Raw genomic sequence first — 23,580 nt, 5'->3', positions numbered from 1 at the left:
CATGTGTGAGGACACAGGCGGTGGGAGGATCTGAATATGTTTTTTTAAGGGAAACCCTTGTATTCTCTTAGACCACAGATGTGAGAACAGCAGGAAGACATGAGGATGGCCAGGGGCGAGAGGTTGGCATTGATGGATGTAGTGGAAAACACCAGAGGCTTTGCAGGGAAAGGGAATTTGCAAGTAGCTAAACAGCTCTGGAAAGTGTCACATAAGATGGAAGCTAATATTTCTTGAACAGAGAGTATGTGTGCTTGGCATATCACAGATGTCATCTTGTTGGACTGTTCACAAAAGCAAGGTGATGTGAGCATGATTAGCATCTTTTTTAGGAAGAAGGCTCAGAGGAACAGAGGCAAGACAGCTTGCCCAAGGTCCCATCAACTGGGAGTGATAATGTTGAGATTCAAAAATGGATGACCTGACATCAAAGCTTGTGCACTTTTTACTAAGCCGATTTACATGGGTATAAACTCCATGTGTCCAGAGGAGTGATATACATAAAACGTAGCTCCATGTCTTGACACAATTTATTAAACTCACGGACCAACTTCCTTTAGCCATAGAGTATGGCCTACGTAGTTGTTAACCCTAATTAGATATGTTTCTAAAAATGTCAGTTTTAATTTAACATATGATAACTATGTTATGAAATCATAGACTGAACAGAATAGCTATTGTATGAGCCTGAAGAACTGACTGACTATAGGTTATTAAAAACATATTGATTGAAGCGGAGGGCACTATGTAATAGAGACATATCTCATTACACAACAATTAACCCTCCAATAGGCTTCCAACAATCAGATGTTATTTATTTAATGGACAATAACTGCTTTATGAAGTACAAAATTGAATACATACACAGGAAGCTTCATTTACAAAACTTCCATTTTTAAGTGGAATCGAATTGACCAAAAGTCTGATACTTCTCAGCGCCACAGAAAAAATAAATAAATCTATGGGCTGTTGGAAAGCCTGCTCTGAAGTGTCACACGAGGTTTCCCAAACCCAGCTCTGAGCTCCCAGGGAGAGCCACAGGGGCAGGGGAAGGGGACTTCCTACGAAGAGCCCGGAGAGTGCATTTCTTTCCCTGGCCATAACATGTGTTGAGATGCTAAGGAAAGTTCTAGATTCAGGTACCGATGGTATTGTGGAAAAAAACTAAAGCCCAAATTTTATGTGATACTGTGATCTAATATTTTTTCATAAATTTTAATATTACTTTTAATTGATTTACAATCATTAATTTAAAATTACACATGAACTTTATGGCCACCCTGTATATGTGGTACAAGATGATGTTTTGATATATGCTTATAAAGTGTAATGATTAGATCAGACTAATTAACAGATTCCTTACCTCTCATGTTCTTTTTTTTTTTTTTTTGGTGGTGAGAACATTTAAAATCTAGTCTTCAGGCAGTTTTGGAATACAATGCATTATTATTTGTTATAGTCACCGTTCTGTGCAATCCATCACTATAGCTTATCCCTCCTGTCTAACTGGAACTTTACACCCTTTGATCAACATCTTCCTCCCCTGGCCCCAGCCTCCGGTAGTTATCATACTGCTCTCTAGTTCTGTGAATTCGACTTGCTTGGATTCCACACATAAGTGACATCAGCAGGTATCTGTCTTTCTGGGCCTGGCTTATTTAGCTTACCATAATGTCTTCCAGGTTCATCTGTGTTGTCAAAAATAACGGAACTTCCCTCTTTTTAAAGGCCGAATAGTACTCCATGGTCTATATTCACTTGCTCCTCAGCTTACAGTGGAATGATGTCCTAATAAACCCACCATAAGAGGAATATGTCTCCCGTCAAAAGTACATGGAAGGCTATACTGAATGTGTGTTGTTTTTCTCACCACTGTAAAGTCAAAAAGTTGTAAGTCAAACCATCCTAGGTTGGAGACCATCTGCACACCACATTTTCTCTATCCATTCATCTGATGATGGATGGCCAAGCTGCTTCCACATCTTACCTATTGTGAGTAATGCTGCAGTGGAGATGGGAGGACAGAGGCCTCTTTGGCAAACGGATTTCAGTTTCTTTGGATATATACCCAGAAGTGGGATGGCTGGATCATATGGTAATTTTCTTTTTAGTTTTCTGAGAAGAGTCTATACTGTTTTCCATAATGACTACATTAATTTACTTTCCCAGAAACAGTGTTCACAGCTTCCCTTTGCCCCATGTACCCATGGTGTTTGCTACCTTTTGTGTTTCTGGTAATTTCCATTCTAACCCAGTGTAAGGTGGTATCTCATGACGGTGTTAAGTGGCATTTTTCTGATTTTTAGTGATGTTGGCCGTTTGTGTGTCTTCTTTTGAGAAGCGTCCTTTTAGGTCCTTCGCCCAGTATGTCTTATACGAGCACAAACTCAGAAACGTACACCTGTAAAGCTCATTGCGACCTTTGTGGCCTCTCTGAGGGGAGGTCAAGGGACCACGTGACTCAGGTAGCCAACTTCAGGCCACTGCGGCATCATTAAACTCAGTTTTCAGGGGAGAAAAACATGGCTCATACAGGAAAGTGAGCTTCCCAAGGTCACATGATTAGTTAGTGACAGATAGAGGAGCAGAGAAGAGGTACCTTGTACCTCGGTTTATTATTCCCTGGTCTTCTAAAAATGATAGCTTTATTTCCACAAAGAAATAGTTGGCACAAAGATTGTGATTATAGTATATCATCTATGTGTATATACAGGGTGGATATAAAGTTTGTGTGTAGTATAAATCGTAAACTAATTTAAATTGCACAGGAATTTTATGTCCATTCTGTATATTCATACAAATGTGTGCACACATACACACATGTGTTATACACACTTATATAGCTTCATATATATTATGAATTACCTATAATAGGAAAGTTCGTGTCCATTAACATAGAGGCAATGGCAATTCCTGAGTGCACAAAACCAAACCAGTACCTCCATCTCAGAGCAATAGAAGTGTTCAAGCCTTTAGTGACAAAGTGAATATAAGCTTCCATTCACTTAAAAAAAAAATGTATTATTACTTAACTCATTCCTGTTAGCAATCATTCGTTTAGCCCTTGACCCCAAATTTACAACGTGTCTTTATGGATGAGTCGCTGTGCCAGGTGGTGGGGTATCCTTCAAACAAGAACAAGAACAAGAAACCCAGCAAGGTCCCTCTCTAAGGCCGATTCCCTTCCAAGTTATTCTCTTGGCAGGAGAGAAAGAGGGATCAACACTTCACCGGACACACTCACCTTTCAAAGAAGTGGCCATCGATGGGTGGAAACCATTCCAGCGTCACAGAGTCCGTTGTGTGGCCCACAACCTGGGGGGCGAGAGCGACAGGCGCCGGCTTCCTGGAGGGCTGCCAGTTCTGGTACACCAGGTCCAGGTAACAGTGCATTCTGGCGACTTGATTGGGCGTGAAGGAGTCGGTACAGTCGTCATCTGCAAGCAGGCAGAGGGAGAGATAATCACCAAGCTGCACGGGCAGGCTCACGAGAGGGCTATGACGTCTCCTGGCGGCCGGAGAGCCAGCACCCCGGTCAGTCCTTCCTTGCCAACTCAGGGCTGGCCTTTTCCAGTGCTCAAGAGTTAATGGTCTGTGAACAAATTAGTGTAGTCATCACTTCTGGAGACAGGTGAGAGGAAACAGGAGGAAGGGGAGGGTGGATGGAACTGAAAAATATTATGCCTGAGACAGAGGAGAAAACAGCCCAGAGGTCGTGGCAAAAGACCTTCATTCCCTTGTTTATACACTCACTCATTCACTCACCAGATCCCACCCATGGCTTCACATTCATCCATCCCCATTCCCCAATTCTGCAATTCACTGACACAGTTATGTTGCACTTCAGGCAAACCTTCTGAGTGCCTACAACCTCTCCGTCTGTGCCAAGGGATGGGGAAAGATGACACTTACAAAAGTTCCTGCCCTTGAAGACTTACTAGGCTAGTTACGGAGTTCAGGCCAGTTCGTCTTGTGAGTCAAGGTTGTGAAAGGCTGCTGAAGTCTGTGATGTCAATCCCCCATGAGGGGAGGGGAGCACGCATTGGGGAAGGGGTGGGGGACCAGAAAGCTTGTGCAGAAGGAGGTCCTAATGTCAGCCAGATCATAGAGCCATGATTAGGAAAGAAAGCTGAGGGACCATGGGAAGGGTAGCTGCATGACTACAGTGGGCACAGGCCAGCAAGTCGGGCAGACCTTGGAATGGCTCAGGCCAGCACGTGTGCTGGAAATAGAAGCAATGACGTCTGCCACACGTTATTGTCACTGCGACATTCATCCCACACTCAGTATGAGCCAACTGCACTTTGTACACTCTTCACCTTTCCCTCCCCACTATTTTTGTAACACATGCTTTTATTTTCTTCATCTTACAGAGGAGGAAGCTGAGGCTGAGAGACAGCAAGCAACTTGTCCAAAATCATGGGGCTAGGGACACATCTGGGATTCAAACCCAGGGAGCCGCAACTCCAAGGCTGTGCTTCTAATCAATGTGAGAACTTCTTTCTGAGCCTACATGAGACCTTGGATAGATATAATATCCCACAGGTGGCTGATAATCAGGAGTCGAGCCCGAGTCCCAGGGGGCTGGGAACACAATCTGTCAGGTGTCTTCAGACCCAATAATCTTTAATCCCACTCTTTCTTTTTCAGGGTACAAACTGAAGTGGGTGACCCAAGACCTGGCTCCCAGGGAGGAGACTTGCCTCCCATCGCTTCCTCCAGCAGTTTTATTGGGCAGCCCCAGGAGCAGAGGAAGGCACTGTTTTGGCTTGGTTTCCAAAAACACCACCTCCCAGTGGTGTCTGCCCCATTAGGGTTTCCACAGCTGGGCCCCAGACAGAGGTGCATGGGCCTCCCCAGATCTTAAAATAAACCCACTATTATGAATCCTTTAGCATACGCTCCATTCTCCTTATCAAACAAACAGAAAGTAAGTTTGAGCAGGTGCTGGGAAATTGGAAATGACCTTGCAAACCCAGCCTAGGGAAGGGACAGAGGTATAAGGGGAGTCATACACAGAAGCAGCTTTGGATCCCTTTCGTAATTTTTGACAGTCGCTTTTTCAGCATCTTAGGTCCATCTTTAATACATTTGCGGGAAGCAGAAGAGCCTCCCTTAGCAAGCACTGTATAAGAGTGACCAATTTCAAACCCACATACCACCATGTAAGCCCAGAATACCAAACATTCTATGGCTCCCTAATGCCTGTAGTTCAAATACCTCAGTCTGAGAAGGGCCAGATCATTGGACAATTTTTCCTTTATTGCAATGAACTTTGTATTTTATTGTAAAAGCCTGGAAAATGCCACTGAATAGGTTAGATGCAGGAGAAGGGCGTGAGGGCTAAGGAAAGAAGTATGGCTGTACGGTTAGATTATTGCCTGCAGAATCTGGAGTCCAGTGGGCAAATGATTTCATGTCCTCAGTTTCCCCATCTGTGAAATGCTGACAGAAATGAAGACAACATGAATGCTCATCTCAAAACACAGCCAGGGCGTAGCAGCATGGAGAACAATGTCTGAGAACAATGCCTGTTCCCTGATAAATGTTGATAATGAATGTTCACTGCCTCATCGCTGAGAATAGTGTGTGTCCTATATATGTCTCTGTGTGTGCACTTCTGGGTGTGTGGGGGTTGGAAAACTAGGAATGGGGGGAAAACAGAAGGTAAAATATGCATTCTCTTTGATCTAGCAATAATGATTTTTTTTTTGTAGAGACAGAGTCTCACTTTATTGCCCTCCGTAGAGTCAAACAGCTCACAGCAACCTCCAACTCCTGGGCTTGGGTAATTCTCTTGCCTCAGCCTCCCAAGTAGCTGAGACTACAGGCGCCCACCACAATGCCCAGCTAAATGCAAAAGATTGATATTAGATATTCTTGGACAAACACGGGGAAAATACCTGTACAAGGATGTTTCTTGAAGTGTCATTCATAATAGTAAAAGAATATTAGAAATAACACATCTGTCCATTAATAGAGAATGGCTGTGTAGTTTAAGGCACAGGCATAGAATAGAATACTAATCCGACAGATTAAAAGTAAAGTAACTTTAAGAGTCAATTCCCTCATGTATAAGGTGGGGACATTTAAGTGAATTCCGATCCATAGAATTGTGAGGATTCAATGAAGTGGGCACATAAAGTACTTAATAAGATGAAATTAGGATAAAAAACAGTAGTGTTCCTACCAAAAAATCCTTCTGTTTTACTCAATTTTCCCCCAAATATATTTTTCATTTATAACTTAAAAATGAATTATTTCCTTATTTTTCAATTTAAAAAGTTTCAAACAATGAGTAAGTGATATATCTGGAATAAATTTGAACTTTAAAGTTGAAGTTGGAAAATATCTGTCTCTGGGTATATTACGTGGACACTCAGCTGCCATTAGAATCTGGGTGAGGTACCAAAGGGGTTTCCTTTATCGTAAAAAGCTCTGTCTCAGGAAGCTAATGTCTACAGTCAGCTCCACTTGGGCTCCTGTGCACCTCCATTTCATGTGGTGTCCAGAACTTTCTTGTTCTTCTGGCTCCATCTTGTTCCTAAGCAAAAAGATCTTTGGGGACTTTAGTGCCTGAGGACCCTGACCAATCCCCTCTACTGTTAATATAGCACCCTGGACTTGCTAACTGGACCCTGCTCTCAAGAACAAATTTCCACCTGCAGCTTCCATCTGAAGGCCCCACTGCATGAAGTTCGGGGCAAGGACTCAGGGATGCCACTCCAGATAGGACCTTGGGAAGAAAACTGACCCCTGAAACCCTCATTTTTCATTCCTGTAAAATGAGGAATAATGATGTTACCTGACTCATAAAGCTGATGCAAGCATTTAACAAGCTACCCTATGTCTAGTGCATGGGTAAAAGTTGCCTTTTGTAAAAGTCCTTTGTTGTTATATTTTAAATGACAATAGTCATCTTAGTACATGCTTATAAGCTAATAAATAATCCTAAGAAATGTTATTTATAGAATACTAATGATAGTACCAAGGACAGTTCTAAGTCCATTTCTTATACGATTCCACCTACTGTCACACAAGGTGAACATGCTTATGCCTCACGTTACTGGTGAAGTCATCACCAAGGCTCAGAGAGGAAGAGTGGCTTATCAAAGGCAGGAGACACAGAAGATTCAAATTCGGTCCTTTCACTCCAAATGTCGGCTCTGAAGCCCTCTGGGATTCTGCTTCTCTTCATGTCCATCAGCTGTCTCCTACATAACCCTGAGTGGCCAGGTGATGTTCTATCACTTCAGCAACCCATTAACTTTGGGCTGATAAGTGGCTTCTAATTTTCCACACATAGTTTTCTTCTATGCCCCACATATAGTAAATGCCTAATAGATATTTGGAGAACAAATATTGTTCAGGACCATTCTTATGCCTAAATCTTTAAATGTATCAATTTATTCATTTGCTTTGGAAATGTTCCTTAGAGGTGGGGTTGCTGGGTCAAAGCACATGTGCATATTCAGAGGCCTTGACATGAAGGAAGATGGGGACAAGATACTTGCTTCTGTAGGCTGGAGAGAGCCTGGCTTCCTACACACTGAGGATGGGAGGGCCTCTCAAGGAACCCCTGTGACCTATTATTTCCAGGAAGTGAAGTCAGGGTTGCTGCTTTTCTGTCTGTTGAGGGCTTATCCAAGAACTTAACATAAGAAAACTCCCTTAGAATCCCCTGTCTATCTGCTGAACTGGGCTTGCCCCCATCACCTGCCTGGTGTACTTGATCTGAGCACTTGAGACGCTCTCGATTTTCCCAGGATCGGAAAGTGAGGCAGATAATTATTGGTTAATAACACATGCTCTGCAGTCAGAAAGACTTGGGTTTATGTCTCACCTTTGCCTTGTTTAATCTTTATGGCCCCAGGCAAGTTAGTTAAACTACCTGAATCACACCTTCTGGATCTGCAATACCTGTGTGATAATAGTAGCAATTACCTCCTTGGGTTCTTTTGAGGAGTCAATGAGACAAGCCCATGAAGAGTTCCATCTGGTGTCGGGCCTGTCAATCATACTCAGGAACGACTATAGGCCTGTGCTAACTGCTAGGGTCGTGCAACAGCTACATGTGGCTACTTCCATTTAAATTAATTAAAACTAAGATTGGTAATTTAGGTGTTCAGCAGCATGAGTCATACTGTAAGTACTCAACTGGCATAGATGGCTCGCAGTTGCCATATTGGTAGCACAGACTCAACCCATGCCCAGCTTTACAGAAAGTTCTATTCAGACATTGCTATACTAAGACCTGTTCTCCTGCTCATGAGCAGGCTGGAGGAACCACTCAGGACGGAAAAGAACTGGAAGAAGCTGACCCCCCAGTGCTGCCACCCTCTCATCTTGACAGAGGAAACCCAGTGCCTGGCTCTCCCCAGCCCCCTGAGAACCCAATCCCATTCTGCATTTTGAATTCCATCCAGCTGCTTTTGTCACCTCATCTATCAGAAATCCTAAGGAAAACAAACATTTCTAAGCTCGTGGTCGCCTTGAATATGCTTTTGCGGGTGTAAGTTTGTTATCGTAGCTCAGTGAATTAGTTCTGCTGTTAATGGGTCACTGAGCTGAGGGGTTCCTTTAAAAAAACAACAGTAAATCAATCACCCTTTAGATCTGTACAATGGGGAACAACAACAACAGAAAAAGATTTAGTTTATGGGGGTCTAGTAGCCAGTGGCAGCTCCTAGGCCCCTAAGCGGCCGGCAAACTTCCAAACGTATGTTACTGTTTATTTTCCATGCGCATTGAGCGGGCCAAGGGAAGGTGCTGTAGAAATGGAGTGTAAACAGGGCTGGGGGTGGGGGGAGCACGCCGGATATGGGGTGTCAGGTTGGCTGGGAAGGGAAGCCCGGTGGGAATCCACTTTTGAGGAAACACCCAGCACCCAGGCCTTTTTTAAAGATACCCAAACAGGAAGACTCCTACTAACATTTCAAAAGACCTCAGGCTGGGACTGTACCAACTAGATACTGGAAGGGTCTCCAGAAGTCATCAGCCCAGACAGCAGAGCCCAGAGAGCCACTTGGGAACTCAGAATCCTTTGGGTTCTAGCAATAATATCCTGTCTTCAAATACAACGAGGCAGAAGCCTAGCAGAAACGTGGAACAGTTTGAAAGGGGGTTTCCCTGATTTGACCAGGAACAGAGGCCTAGAGCCGCGTTCACACAGCCCCCAGGGCAGCCCCCTGAAGCATATCTGTGGAATAGACTGTAAAAAACACCCAGGTTCCTCAATTTTCCCACTCAACCATCAGCTAGGTCTCTTTTGAATAGTGCCACAAGAGTAGAAGAGGAAAAAAAAAAATCCTTGGAGTCAGATGTGTGACTGGGGGCAAATGACGTCAGGGCATCTAAATATTGCTATCTGTAAAATGGGAATAGCTCTTAACCCCATAGTTTTGTTGTAAGAATTACACAAGATGGCGCATATTCAAGTTCTTCATGGAAAATAAATTGTTACATAGGTTAAAAACATTGTTGATGATAAGAATCAATTTTACGTACTTGTTGTAAGAAAATTATGCATTTTCTTTCCTCTCTCCTCCATCCCCTCCTCTCCCTGCTTCCTTCTTTCCTAACAACGTTCCCTCAGCACCGACCCTTGTGCTAGCTTCTGGGAATATGACCGGTTATTACAGGCTCTCTCTGCGTGATAGAATTTGCTTGTTCTACTGGGGAAAGAGACACCAAATTGAGTATTATAATACAATTTGATGCTAGGATACCATATGCAATTGTGAGGATTGTGCCTTACACAAAAACTCTCGGCTGCTGGGGTCAGTGCTGAGGGATGTGATAGCTTTGAGGAAGGGGCATCTCATGCTAATTTGCTAAGGATGTTAAAAGGGCTCAAAGTGGGCTTGATGTCCCATGTGCCTAATGGAAACACAGGCATCGGAGAATGCCATTAACACTGTTACTACTAATGGCAGATGAAAGGCTATGCTGAGATATATGGAGTTAGGGGAAGGAAACATGCCCGATCTCATGTAATAATTCTGTATTTACAAAATCAAAGGTTTTCTTTTTGTTTTTGCAAAAAATCCCCAGTAAGGTAGAATGTGGAAGTTTTATATATTTACTAAAGGAGACATAGGTTAAATAAAAAAAACATTCTACAATCACCAGCTTAGAAGAGTACAGTTGTGAAACTGGGAGGGATTTTGGAGAACAAGTCCAAAGATTCTATTTTTTTTTGAGAAGAGTGACACTCAGAGAGAGGACGACCCAGAGGTATTAAGTGGCCGCATGGCAGAACTAAGCCTTTCACAAGGGGTTTCCTGGATTTGGGTCCTGGTCGTCTCTAAAGTGTTTCTTTCTGGAGAACTTTGAAATGAAACATCTTTCTGTAACCCCAGAGGTGTTCACAGAAATGATTCTAATTGTTTGGGATGAAAAACCCCTCAGTCTCAGAACCATCAAGTAAGTTGTTCAAGGTTACCCTGAGCCAGGACGGGAGCCCACCTCTGACGTCCAATCCCATCACATTGCAGAGTGTGGAGCCCTACCTGCGTAGCTCATAAAGTTGTTGTAAGGAGTGTTGAAGAAGCTATGAAAGCCACAGGTGTCATTCCCTGGCCCTGGGTCACCGCAGAACTTGTGTTTGGGGGCTGGGTTGGTGTCATTGCAGAGGTCTCCTGTCTCAAAGGAAGGCTCTGTCTCCATGCAGGGGTCGCTGCAAGACTGGATTTCTGAGATGCCTCGGAAGATGTGATAGAGGCCCAGGCTGTGCCCAATCTCATGGATCATGGTGTGGGTGTGCCCAGGAGTGCCGTAGAAAGACGGGTTCAAGACAATGCCACCTGAAAGGGGAAAACCAGAGCATTAGGCAAGCTGGGCACTCTGCTTCCTGGTACAGGAACCCCAAATTCAACCAAGGATAAAGAGATGCTGCCCAAAATAACCACAGGGTTCCCCACCCTATGACTCCACCACTCTGAAAGCTGTTATAACCTGTGACCTGAATGATGACTTATCAGAGTGGGAAGGAGTCTCAAAAGTCACTTTGTGAAATCCTTTGATGTTCAGATGAAAACATCAGTGCCTAACGAGGTGAAGTGACTTGTTCAAGGTGATTTCCAATGATTTAAAAGTGCAGCAATGATTAGATTCTGATTTCTGGGGTGGTAAACCTTTCTGCTACAACTGTTTCCTTAGAATGTAAGACATTCTCTGGTTTACAAATATTCAATGTACTCTTGTCTAAATGAACCCCTCCGGCTCAGACACCTTGGTTCTGGCTGTCATTTTGCCTTCACTGACTCTGACATTTAGCAAGTTCATTACCATCTCTAAATCCCATTTCCTCATTTCGGATACTGTACGAGCACGGATACCCATGAATGCCAGGACCATGTTGTGTACACCATTATAACAGTGATAGTGATAGCCAGTGTTTCTTGAGCATTTACTACATATCCTCAGGCCCTGAGTATTTTGTACATATATAATTGCACTCACTCATCTTACAATTCCATGAGAGAGGAACTCATTCACAGAGAGGTGAAGTAACTGGCCCATGATGAAGAATAAGTGTGGAGCTAGAATTTGAATACAAGATCCTTGCATTCTTAAACCTAGGCTCTTAATCTCTGTTCCCCTGTTAATGCCTGCCAAGGGGCCTAGAATATAGTAACTCATTAAATGTGTGTTGAATATTTGCTGAATGCTGACTCACCTAAAGAAGACTGTGGGGGTATCATCAATCCCATGTCAGCAGCTGAAATGGCACCTGACAGGCATCAAGTGTCACCTGCTATGTATCTACTTGGGTGCACACAGCATGGGCATCACCTGGGAACTTAGTACAAATGCAGAATCTCAGGCTCCACCCCAGACCCATAGAACCATAATCCATGTTTTTAAAGAGCACATCAGATTGGCCAAGCATCATGGGTCACACCCGTAATCCCAGCACGCTGGGAGGCTGAAGCAGGTGGATTGCTTGAGCTTATGAGTTTGAAACCAGCCTGAGCAAGAGCAAGACTACATCTCTACCAAAAATAAAAAAAATTGGCCAAGTGTTGTGGCAGGTGCCTGTAGTCTCAGCTACTAGCGTTGTGGCAGGTGCCTATAGTCTCAGCTACTAGGGAGATTGAGGCAGGAGGATCACTTGAGCCCAGGAATTTGAGGTTGCTGTGAACTATGATGACACCACGGCACTCTAGCCTGGGCAACAGAGTGAGACCCTGTCTTATCACAAAAACAAAAAACCAAAAAAAACAAACCTCAGATAACTTGTCTGTATGTTCTACTTTGAGAAGCAACAGTTAAGAGCACATATCACAGAAGATTAAGCTTTGTTCACCCTGGGGAAATAGATGGAACAGAACAGAATCCTAATAACAGATTCCTTTTAGGCATTGGAAAGAGGCACACAAGCTGGCAGAGAGAGGTTTAAACTTTAAAATCCGAACAGGTCTGAAAACCTTGCAAGTAGGACCTCAAATGCAGAAGGCAGCTTCTTGCTGATTTGGACTGGCAAGTCCAGTGTAGGCGTGGGGCAGTCTCATCTCCAGCTGTACCATTGGGATGTTGCACCTGCTCAGCCAGGGGGATCACAGAATGTACTGCCGAGGTCTCTGGTCTCCAGAGAGGGCTCTGTCTTTATGCAGGGGTCATGGCAGGGCTGGATTTCAGAGATGCAATTTCTGGACATCTGAGCAATCCTGAATTGCTCAGAGTCTTCTAACACAAAGATAGAGATGTATGAGAGGGTGTGTGGGTGTACACGTGCACGTGGGCGTGAGAAGGGGCAGGCAGAGGCAGGGAGGAAGAGAAATTGAGACAGGAAATCTTTCTCAATTATTTTCTGTCAATCATAATATGAAACATAATCCCCTTCCCACCCAAGGGTTTTTTTTCTAGGGACCATGGTGTAACAGCAGAAAAAGAGGGGGAAAAATACAATTCTAATAAATTGGATTTGACTGGGGCTACTGCAGAGGAATTGCTTATGGTCCACATCTCTCCAGATGGGGAGGTGCAGCCTGGAGTCCAGCTGGAGTTAGCCTGACATGGGTGGCAATCTTTGTTCTGCTTCACACCAGCCCTGTGCTCCCGGAAAACTGACTTCGCATCTCTGGTGAGCTCTTGCACAAACAGTTACAAGGGTGTCAATGACTGTCTACCTCTCCAGGCAGAAGCACTACAGTAACAGAGGGCAGGACCACTCCAGGAATGATGATAGCATTGCAGACTTAATGTCCAGGCTGGCCCTGTCTGTTGTACCTCATCCCCTCGCTGCTTACCCCTTTCCTCAGAGTGACAGCACCAGGCCCCACTCCTGTTTCATTGCTTCTCTTAAAAGGTGAAATAACTTGAGCCTGACATCATCCTGAAACACTATAACTTGCTATGGATTTATAGCCTCCCATATTCTTGGCCCTGAGCCAGTCTCTGAAATTTATGGAATTATCAGGAGTATTTTTGTCTAACTTTAGAAGCCTGCTGTTCAACCCTTCTCAGACTCAGACTGTGACCCTTTTGGCTGCTTTTCCAATAAATAGACAGAATTTCAGAGCTGAGAAGAATCCTTGTAGGCCATCTAGTCTAACCTGATTGTTTAAAATTGGAGGACATCGAGGCCTGAGAAAGGAAAGAGACTTGCCTAAGGCCATACCACTAAGCAAAGTCACAGCTGAGAACGACCATGTACTTTGGCTCTGCTTCTAGTATGATTTCCACACATCGTAGTAGGCATGTGACTGAAGCTGATTGTCTTCAAGCCTAAGCTGCAGCCTCTCTTCTGCCCAACGCCTGTCTGCGTCTGTCTGCCTATTTGCCCATCCAGCCTGTGTCTCAGGATTTCTCAGCCTCAGCACTACTGACAGTTTAGAGCGCACAGTTCTTTGTTGTGGGCGTTGTAGGACACTCAGCAGCATCACTGGCTTCTACCCACTAGATGCCAGTAGCATTCCCCCATTTGTAACAACCAAAATGTCTCTAGGTCATGCAAAGTATTTTCTAAGGGATACAATCCCCTCAACTGACATCAGTTAGCAATTTATCTCCCTGTACCTATCTCTGTTTACCTATTTAGCCACACACGTGCATACACACACACGGAGTTGGTGTTTCATTCTCCTAAAACAACTGAGAAATAAATGAGAATCATCGCGAGAGAATTGAGTCTATGGTCTGATTCAGCGCAACTTCCATCATTTGAAGTTGTAGAATCTCTTATTTCCAACATAGTACTAGTCCCAGAGCAGCTACTGGACTCTGGGTGTTTCACCGGAAGCCCAGGCTGGCCCGAGGATATACCTAGTGACCAGCACCGAGCCCTAACAATCTCATATGAAGAAATTCACAAGTCATAAATATTTATTGTAAAAAAACAGCAACATTCTACCGAAGAGAAAATTGTAATAAATGATAGTGCCTTGCTAAATGGAATATTATATTGCTGTTAAAAATCTTGTATCTGGGGAAGTAGGAAAAACCCCACTATCTAAAGTGTGATGCAATTTTAAATAAAAAACTGGGTAGAAAGTAATGATAAGACTTCTGCAACATGGAAGAATATAGCATGTTATTAACTGAACAAAGAACAAAAAAATTGCATTGGTGCTATGATTTCAGATAAGTGCAAGTGGAAAAAATGTGTTTCTTACATATAGCAGTGTACTGGAAGAGGGAATGGAAAAATCAAAATTAAAGAACTACAGCATTTGTTTGTGGGGCCTGGTTCAGAAACTGTTGTCATGCCTAACTTGGGGTAGTTGGTTTGTATAAACCACGTCTTGTTTGTGGATGTGCATGTTTGAATATGAGAGTTCCTGGGGATGTTGGTAGGTGGAGTATGGAAGAACAAATTTGTGAAGACTCACTCTCTCTTGCCTTGTTGGCATCTTTCAAGCCAACCTGTGACTGGCTATGCCAGGACAATCTGGTTACCAGCTAGAGAAGTTACTAGGAGACAAAGAGTATGGGAGAAAGCAACCAATGAACAGAGTTGGAAATGGAGCAGAGTTCCAACTGTAGCTTTGCTCCTGACTTTTGTGTGATCTTGAATAAGGCTCATTCCCTCCCTGAGTCTCAGTTTCCCCATTGGCAAAACATGATTGATAATATTGTCTCCTCTATAGCATTGCTTGGTGGTCAGAATGAAATGAGTTCTTCTTTTTTTTAATTAGAAACTATTTATGGGTTGTTCACCATGACCACTGCTACTATTGCCATCATGATCATAGTAATGGTCATCTCACCACAGACTGTATTACTGTCTTACTCCAATTTCCTGCTGAAGGAGTTTCTAAGACTCACCTAAGTGCATTAGGGCCTCCTTGTCCCATGGCCAAGTTGCTACTCCTGCCAACTCCTCCTCAGAGGAGTTTGCAAAGAAAATATTGAGATGTGTTGATCCATCCAGTCTAAGAATGTTCTTCAGCTCATTAACATCCAAGTAGGCTCTGAAACAGAAAAGGCACCTGGGCTGTTATCATGTCCCACAAAGGTACTATTCAAATAACTGGCACTCTCCAAATAATTGAGAGTTGCTATGTGTGCCAGGCACTTGCTAAGCACTTTCTGAATGTCACCTTATTGAATTCCTTTAATGACATTATGAGTGAGAGGATCCCATTTTTCAGATAAGAAAATTAAGTCCTTGTGAGTTTGAGACTTCCCAAGATTGCTAGGCTTATAAACAGAAGAATTCTGTTTCAAACCTAGATTTACCTGTAGACAGCAGTTTCACCCCTAAGGACTCTGTCATGCTGACTGAGGGCAGGGCTATAGCTCACAAACCATAAAAGGAAGAACATGCATTCTGGGCTTGACTTTCCTCCTTCACTCATTTCCTATAGACCTTAGACCACTTATTTTGCAAAGAGTGAGCTGCATGAGAAAACCTGTTTTGCATCTCTGTGTCAACCGTGCAAGGCAGCATTATTACTCTGCTCTCAGAATGAGCAACATGTGTCCAAAGTTATTGAAGAGATTTCCCAAAGTTATGGAAGTGGTGGTCAAGGCTAACACTGGCTAGCTTGGAAACCTATCCTGTTTTCATAGAGGCATCATGCTAACTCCAATAGATGATTCTGCTCATTGTAAGCCTTTATTTATTTATATGTAAATAAACTATAGAGGGCTATTATATTCTATTTGGGGTTTCTGCCATTCTTGACGGACATGACTGAAAAGTGAATTAGCTCCCTACTATGCAGTTATTAGCTCCTTGGTACATGGGACAAACATATTTTGGAAGGAAAGGTAAATAGATGGTGGGGGAGAGAGAGAGAGAGACACACAGAGAGAGAGAGAGAGATGATCTTTGTAAAGATACGAGCATATATCTCAGGTGCTCATGAAATAAGAATTCTTCTCTTGGGGACTAGAACTGTCACCATGACAGAAACCTAAATGTGAGGAACCCCCTTCTGTTTGGGTTCGGTGACAGGCATGTCACTCAGTGGCTCATTTTCTAAGCCATGGACAAGTTCTAAGCCCCTTCTCATTCTCCCTTCAGCCCCTACTTTGTCCACCACTATGCACTTTAGGCATCCTGTCAGCAGCTGCCAGTACAGTGGGAAATGAATCAATGAATCAATGAATAAAAACAGAAATAAATAAGCAAGCAAGCATGGGATGTAGTAGATGAGACAGAGTCGATGAATAATGATATTTCATGATGGCTGGGCCCTTCTATGTGGACCAACTTTATATGGATTATCTCCTTTAATCTTCTTAATAACACAAAGGGAAGTAGTATTATTATTCTCACTTTCCAGGGACTTAGGGATATCTTGCTAAGGTCAAGCAGCCTGTTGGCAGTGTTTTCTAAATTTTCATAACACTGCCACTCCCCAGGAGTTCTCACTGGGGCCAGCCAGTAGCACACATCTTCTCTTTCTCTCTTGGAGTAATAGAAAAACAAAAGAACTATTTACCCTCCCAATGTGCGAAAGCATGAAGCATGGCCTCCAAGCCCCTGACTACCTCAGCCTCCTGCCTTTTTGCTCCCTCTCTTGAATGTGCTTCTGTGCACAGCCAGCAACTCTGCACCCACCATGATGCACAAGCCCACTAGTGCTGGTGCCCACACCACTGCCTCTGCTGGGACTCTGATCAGAACATTGTCCTCTGATGAACAAATCAATGTTTGTTCTGGTGTCCCTCTGCTGAAAGACTTCCGTGGTTCCCACCTCACCTGTGCCCCCTTTACCATCTCTGCGTCGTGGTGCATGCTCTTGCTCTCACACACCATTTCCATTAACCACCTCACCTGTCCATATGTACCACTCTTTTGTGCCCACCTGGGGGCAAGGGAGGTGCCTTATTTAACTCTGTTTACCCAGCAATTAGCACAGGGATTGAAAGCTGGTGAGCACTCAGTAACTGCTGGTGGAGTTGAATCTAAATAAAAGGAAAGATAAAAGCTAAAAGATGTAGGTCTCGGTCCCAGTTTCAACAATCCCTGACTTTGAAGCCTCAGTTTCTTGATCAATACATTGGAGTCAGCAGCAGCTGCCTGATACTGCACAGAGTCTTCCTGTGGGTTGCAAACCCACACATGCCTCAGGAAGTGTCTGAGACCTAGAGTGTCTTGGGCACTCATGTCATAGAAAGCCTCAAGCTCATGAAACCAGATGTTCACATGACCATCACTTTTATAAATTTTCCCAAAACAGGTTCAGACATAAGAAGTGGGGCCAGGAGAGATTACATCAAATTTAGAAGTAACATGACAGTACAGGGACAGTGATAGTAAAAGAAGGAAAACAGCTTCTTAAGGCCGCTTGACTTGACATCTTGGGACTAAGTTGAACTAATTCCAGGGACAGTCACTGAAGCTAAGACTGACCCAAAATCTCACTGCTGAGCCCTTCTCCTCCTTGAGATCCCACGTTCAGCTTCTTGGACTGGAAGCCTCATGAGGAGTTCTAATAGGTCGGCTCTGTCATCAGAAGAGGCAGAGAGCAAGGAAGAAGTCAACATGTACTAAGCTCTTGCTGTGTGCCGGCCACTCTGCCAGGAGCACATGTTGCTCATCTCTCTGATTGCTATTTGAAGCCACCCAGAAGCACGGACAAGGTGACTCTTTCCCAAGGATGGAATCTCACTTTTCCATGTGATGTCTGGGTCACCTGGGCAACTTACTTAACTTCTTGTGCCCTAGTTTCTTTACAGATAGAATGAGTGTAACAATAATACCTGCCCCATAGAGGATTCACAAAGTTCATAAAGGGAGTTTAAAGGGCTTAAGAACAATGCCTCACATGCAGAAACCCTCAACACATGTTTAGCTATTCTTATCATTTATCACCATCTCACAGACGAAGGAGCAGAGGTTCACAGATCACACAACTGGTGACAAGGCCAAGTACAAATCAAGATGTGTCCGACTCTTCCCACAACTCCACCCTCATTTCCCAGCTCACCCAGGCCCACAGTGGAAAGAGCAACAATGCCTGAGAGGAGAATGAAAACACAGAGGAACCGAGATTTTCTTGGATCAGCCCTTTCCACTAAATTTATCATTTTCTAATTGATTTGTCCATTTCCATCAAGTGTTCTCTCAGGCAGAGAATACAAATGTTATTAGAGAAAGCCACCTCTGCTCCACAGCTCTGGGATGAGAAAGCTTCATGAGAGACAGAGACAGGGTGGGGTAGGGACAGGGGAGGAGGTGTGTTAATTGATTGTTTATTCAGTGGTAATTGTAGCCAATCTTTTCAAGAGGTGGTATTCATCCTAGCCCAAAGCAGAGAAGTGGGATGTCTGAGCTTCTCCCTGGCTTGTATGTGGGTTTTTTTCATACTTTGGGATGATGCCATTTCCCAAAGAGGGGAGAATCCCCAGCCCTACTGGCCTCCCTCCCCTGCATCTCTCCTGGGGGGAATCCACCCAGAGGAATAAGAAAACCCAGCTCTGTGGCTAAAAGTTTTCCTTGTGCTGGCCGAGGTCTTCCCACCAATACAGAGCCAAGTTGGGTGTCTCCCAAATGTATCAGGAAGAAAATCTTGGGAGCAGCAGTCCAAGTGGGTATTTAATCTCCCTACTCCTATCCCACGAAGATGATTTTTTTCCACTTTTGTCAACAGATAGAGGAGAGAGCACAGGAGGTCAGATTTAGAAGTAACATGACAGTACAGGGACAGTGATGGTGAAAGAAGGAAAATAGCTTTTTAGGGCCACTTGACTTGACATCTTGTGACTACTGGAAGGCTGGCCCTATGTATTTATTGTAAATTGATCAAATTTATTAAAAAAAATTATTATCCAGGGTGGTGCCTGTGGCTCAACGGGTAGGGTGCCAGCCCCATATACCGAGGGTGGTGGGTTCGAATCTGGCCTCAGCCAAACTACACCAAAAAAATAGCTGGGTGTCATGGCAGGTGCCTGTAGTCCTAGCCACTCAGGAGGCCGAGGCAAGAGAATCGCCTAAGCCCAAGAGCTGGAGCTTGCTGTGAGCTGTGATGCCACTGCACTCTACTGAGGGTGATAAAGTGAGACTCTGTCTATAAAAAAAAAAAAAAAAAAAATGATTATCCATCCACCCCCCCACCCCCAAAATCAATCCAAATCCCTAAACTCTGTGTGTCTATTAACTTATGTACCAATACAACTCAAAGTTGAATGGACCAACCTATATCCATGGGCAAGTTGCTTTATGTTTCAATTAACTCACAGTGATGCTGGTAGGATTCAAAGAGATAGCTCAGCATGGTCACAGCACACACCCAGGAGTGTGAGCTCCCCTCCAATCCTGGCCTCCTATGTGGCTTGCCCTGTCTCAGCTTCCAGTGCCTCTTCCCCACCATCCAGTCTTCTTCCTTCTCCTGAAACCTCATCCACTCAAGCTTTCATGGCTTCTTCATCCCAAGAATCTCAGGTTTTCCCTGATTACGCTCATTCCCGGAGCACGTCCTTTAATTTCCCTTCCCCTGCCTTCTGGTCCCTCTTACTAAATCTTAATTTTTTTAAATCTTACCCTCCCTGCAAAGCCCAGCTTACATGTGATGAACTCCATGGATTCTCTCTGACACCTTCATCTGCAAAATGGGGGTGAAGATGATGGTCTTTGGGGCTGTTGGGAGGACCGCAGGCAATGCAGGTCAAGTGCTAGGGTAGTAGCTGGCAATAGAAGCCATTCATTGTTCAGGGTTTGCTGATTGCATCATTGTTGGTACAATGATAATTATTAGCAACACCCAAACATCATCTTTACCTCTATCTAAAACTGTGCCCCCTAGTTTGGTTTGTATTCACTGAGTGAGAAGCTGCCTTCTGTATTAGGTTATGAGCTTCAAGCACATGGGACAAAGCCTTTAACATCTCTGCATCCCTTAAACATTCAAGAGAGAAAGAGAGAGAGCTGCCACCAACGGGCACCTACCGAGCAGCTCCCTCTCACATTGCCTAATTTCAAAACAGTTTGAGAAGCTCAGGGATCAGAGAAGTGAAGCAACTTGCCCAAGGCCACATATCAAATAAGGTGCACAGAGGAGTCTGGCAACCCACCTCTCTGCTCTAGCCTGTATGTGTGGCACTTGAGTCTGGCAGTGCTCTTGCACCAGTTAGGAAAGTCACCTCTTTCTTCAGGTGGACACAGTTCCTCATAAGGTGCACAGCTTAGAGAGTCAACCAGAGGAAGGACGGCAGCCCCTGCTCTCCCTCTCATCTGGACACCCTCGTGCAGAAGCCGTGCTGCCTGAGTATCTTTTCTCTTCTCACTACACTCTGCTGCCTGCGCTGCAGCTCCGTGTTTTCCAGACCCCGGTCTGCAGAAGGCGAAATCCACAAGAAGCAAATGAATATTTAAAGCAAAAGGGTTTCTGAGTCAAGTGAGTTTAGGACATGCTCTGTTAAACAAGGTTAAAGATATATGTTCTTTAATTGTAACAATTTTCAAGGCCTTAAAAATGAGAAATAAGAGAAAGGCAGATAATTCATGAAGTGTTACCAATCACATTTGATCATAATCTCCCCCTCCATCCTCACACACATTTCTACCTTTGAAAAAGAAAGAAAGAAAGAAAAAGAAAAAAGAAGAGAGAGAGAGAAAAGAAAAACTCCAACACAACCAAAAATAATAATAATAATAATAAGTTCCGGAAATATTGGGCTAGATTGGAACATCCACCCTAATTTAGATCCACTTCCCTGAGCCGCCTTTCAAGAGAGTGGTCTTGGTGTCTCTTTTCTTGCTACAGAACTCATGCACCTGGATCTCACTGTAGAGGTTGCGGGTCCCCTGGAATGTCTGTTTCAGGGGGCCCAGCCCTGATTGCCAAGACGCCCAGACTTTACCCCTTTGCCAGAACTGCATTTCAAAGCCATGAGTGCAGTTCTGGTGGGAGATCAAAGCTCTCTCAACTCAACTGTCATTAGAATATTTTCTTTATGCATCTCACTTGTTGGTGAGTGCCAACAACATACTTCCTAAATGCACATACTTCGAGACGGCACAGCTCCGTAATAGTCTGAATGAGAGGGCTGTCAAGGCCCGTTTTATTCAAAGGGGAGCAAAAAAGGAGCCACATTTAAAACGCAAAATAACAACAACAACTTATTTTATAAAATCATGAGAAAACATGCAAGAAGGCTTCAGATTTCCCATTTTGAAGAAGATTGGTCAGAAGTACAGTTCACAGTGCGCCCAGGGCAAGACTGAGCCTATATTACCATTTCTATTCTCACTCAAAGCTGGTTACCCTTCACTGACATTCCTGATAAGGAGCTCTTTGAGAAATGTCTTACCAAAGAACAGCAAGCTGCACTCTGGATGGGTACAGGTTGGTTACTGGGATGGGGCTGACGTGTGCAGATGCCCGCAGTTTGAGGGGGTAGGTCTGAGTGAACGCCGGCTGAGAGTAGGCTACTTTTAAGCTATACTCTGAGAATAGTTCTTTCAAGTTTGAGGGAAAGGTAGCAGAGGGCTATTTTAAGAGAGATCAGAATTCCAATCCAACTTCTACCACGTGCCCTGTTACCATGAATAAGTGATTCACTCTATCTGGATCTCAATATCCTCATCTATTAAATAGGGATTATAAAATTCAACCCAGAAGGGGGAATATGGAAAATTAAGGAGGTAATACATGAGAAAGTACCTAGAAGAGGACCCAGCTCATGAAAAGGCCCCAAGATGCCTAATTCCCCTTTAAGCTTGCTCATGGAAAAAACTGGCTTTAGCTCCTGATGCCTGTTGGGTTTCTGTTCCATCAGAAAACCCTGGTTCCCATCATTGGCCCAATGCATTTATCTTCCTCACAGGAGGTTGCCCCATTTCTTCATCTCATAGAACAAGTTCTGTAACATTGCCCATTTCTAAATTCTGATTGCAGCTTGTCATTCCCAAAGAGGCTCTCGAGTCCAGGAACCGCTACTCAATTTTCAGAACACACTAGACCATTTGAAAATGATTATCAAATATCAAGATCAAAGCCACTCAAAGCAAGTCATTAAAGCAAGATAAACCTCAGAATGTTTATTACATCCATATCCTTGCTCCAAATAACAAGCTTTGTCCAAGCTGTGACCAGTATAAAAACCTGAATTTTGTACTTTATCCTGAGGGCCCTAGTGATCTGGACTTTATTCTCCTGCTTAGTTTCATTGTCAGAAATGCCTAAATCTGCCTCCCTCATCTATAAAAAGAGACACACACACACCAAAAAAAAAATAAATAAATAAATACTGGGAGAGTTTATTAAATTCTCAGAATCCTGAATGAGTGGTTTCCAAAATAATAGCTTTTATATGAAGGGTTGACACACAGGAAATAAAAATGTAACAGCATCAATCAAGATCAATTGAGAAACTGATTGTTCCTTTAATATTTGTTAAATAAATCATTCTTTCACTACTTTTCTGCTTTCTTATCTCCCTTCATTCCTTCCCGCCTACCTTCGTTCTTTCCTTCCTTCCTTCCCCACTTGCTCTCCAAATATCATGCACTCATTTTCTGCTTTCATTCATCAACATTGGCAGAGATTCTATCCTATACTATGCTTAAGCTAGAAATGTGGCATGAAAATAATGAAAAACAACTCAATTCTCGCTGTCAACGTTTTATAAGTTTTATGAGGGAAATGACAACAGAATGTGATAATACTATTAACACCTACCACTTAGAGGAGTTTACTACACACTAGTTTACCACACACTGTTTTTTTATACAATTTTTAATTTTTTATTAAGACAGGGTCTCACTTTGTCACCCTCTGTAGAGTGCTATGGCATCATAGCTCACAGCAACCTCAAGCTCTTGGGCTTAAGCGATTCCCTTGCCTAAGCCTCCCTAGTAGCTGTGACTATAGGCACCCTCCACAATGCCTGGCTATTTTTGTTTGTTTTTGTTTAGCAGGCCTGGGCCAGCTTTGAACCCACCAGCCACAAAGCATGTGGCCAGGGCCCTAACCACTGAGCTAGGGGCACCCAGCCACCACACACTGTTGAAATACTTTTTAATATTACCTCTCTGAAGATTTAGAAAAACCTCTCAAGGTTAGTATGAGAATACACAATTTTATAGGTGAAGAAACCAGGACTCAGTGAGGTGACACTACTTTTCCAAGGCCCTTCTATTCATAGGTCTCAGAGGTGAAATCCCAGCCTCGGTGTGTTGGA

The 23,580-nt window shown here is 43.7% G+C and overlaps 1 protein-coding gene across 1 annotated transcript in view; it reads right to left on the bottom strand.

Annotated features, from left to right (window-relative positions):
* Nucleotides 1-23,580, bottom strand: part of PAPPA (pappalysin 1) — a 282,674-nt gene that overhangs the window by 179,105 nt on the left and 79,989 nt on the right. The window contains exons 4-6 of the mRNA XM_012802324.1: nt 15,271-15,416; nt 10,512-10,805; nt 3,245-3,437 (exon numbers count right to left, since the gene is read on the bottom strand). Coding sequence (XP_012657778.1) covers nt 3,245-3,437; nt 10,512-10,805; nt 15,271-15,416 — 633 coding nt within the window. The remainder of the gene's footprint in view (nt 1-3,244; nt 3,438-10,511; nt 10,806-15,270; nt 15,417-23,580) is intronic.

The sequence above is a fragment of the Otolemur garnettii genome, unplaced genomic scaffold (genome assembly GCF_000181295.1).
Source record: "Otolemur garnettii isolate 467f Iridium unplaced genomic scaffold, OtoGar3 scaffold00014, whole genome shotgun sequence".
NCBI classification, from domain to species: Eukaryota; Metazoa; Chordata; class Mammalia; order Primates; family Galagidae; genus Otolemur; species Otolemur garnettii.
This window is presented reverse-complemented; position numbering and strand designations above follow the sequence as displayed.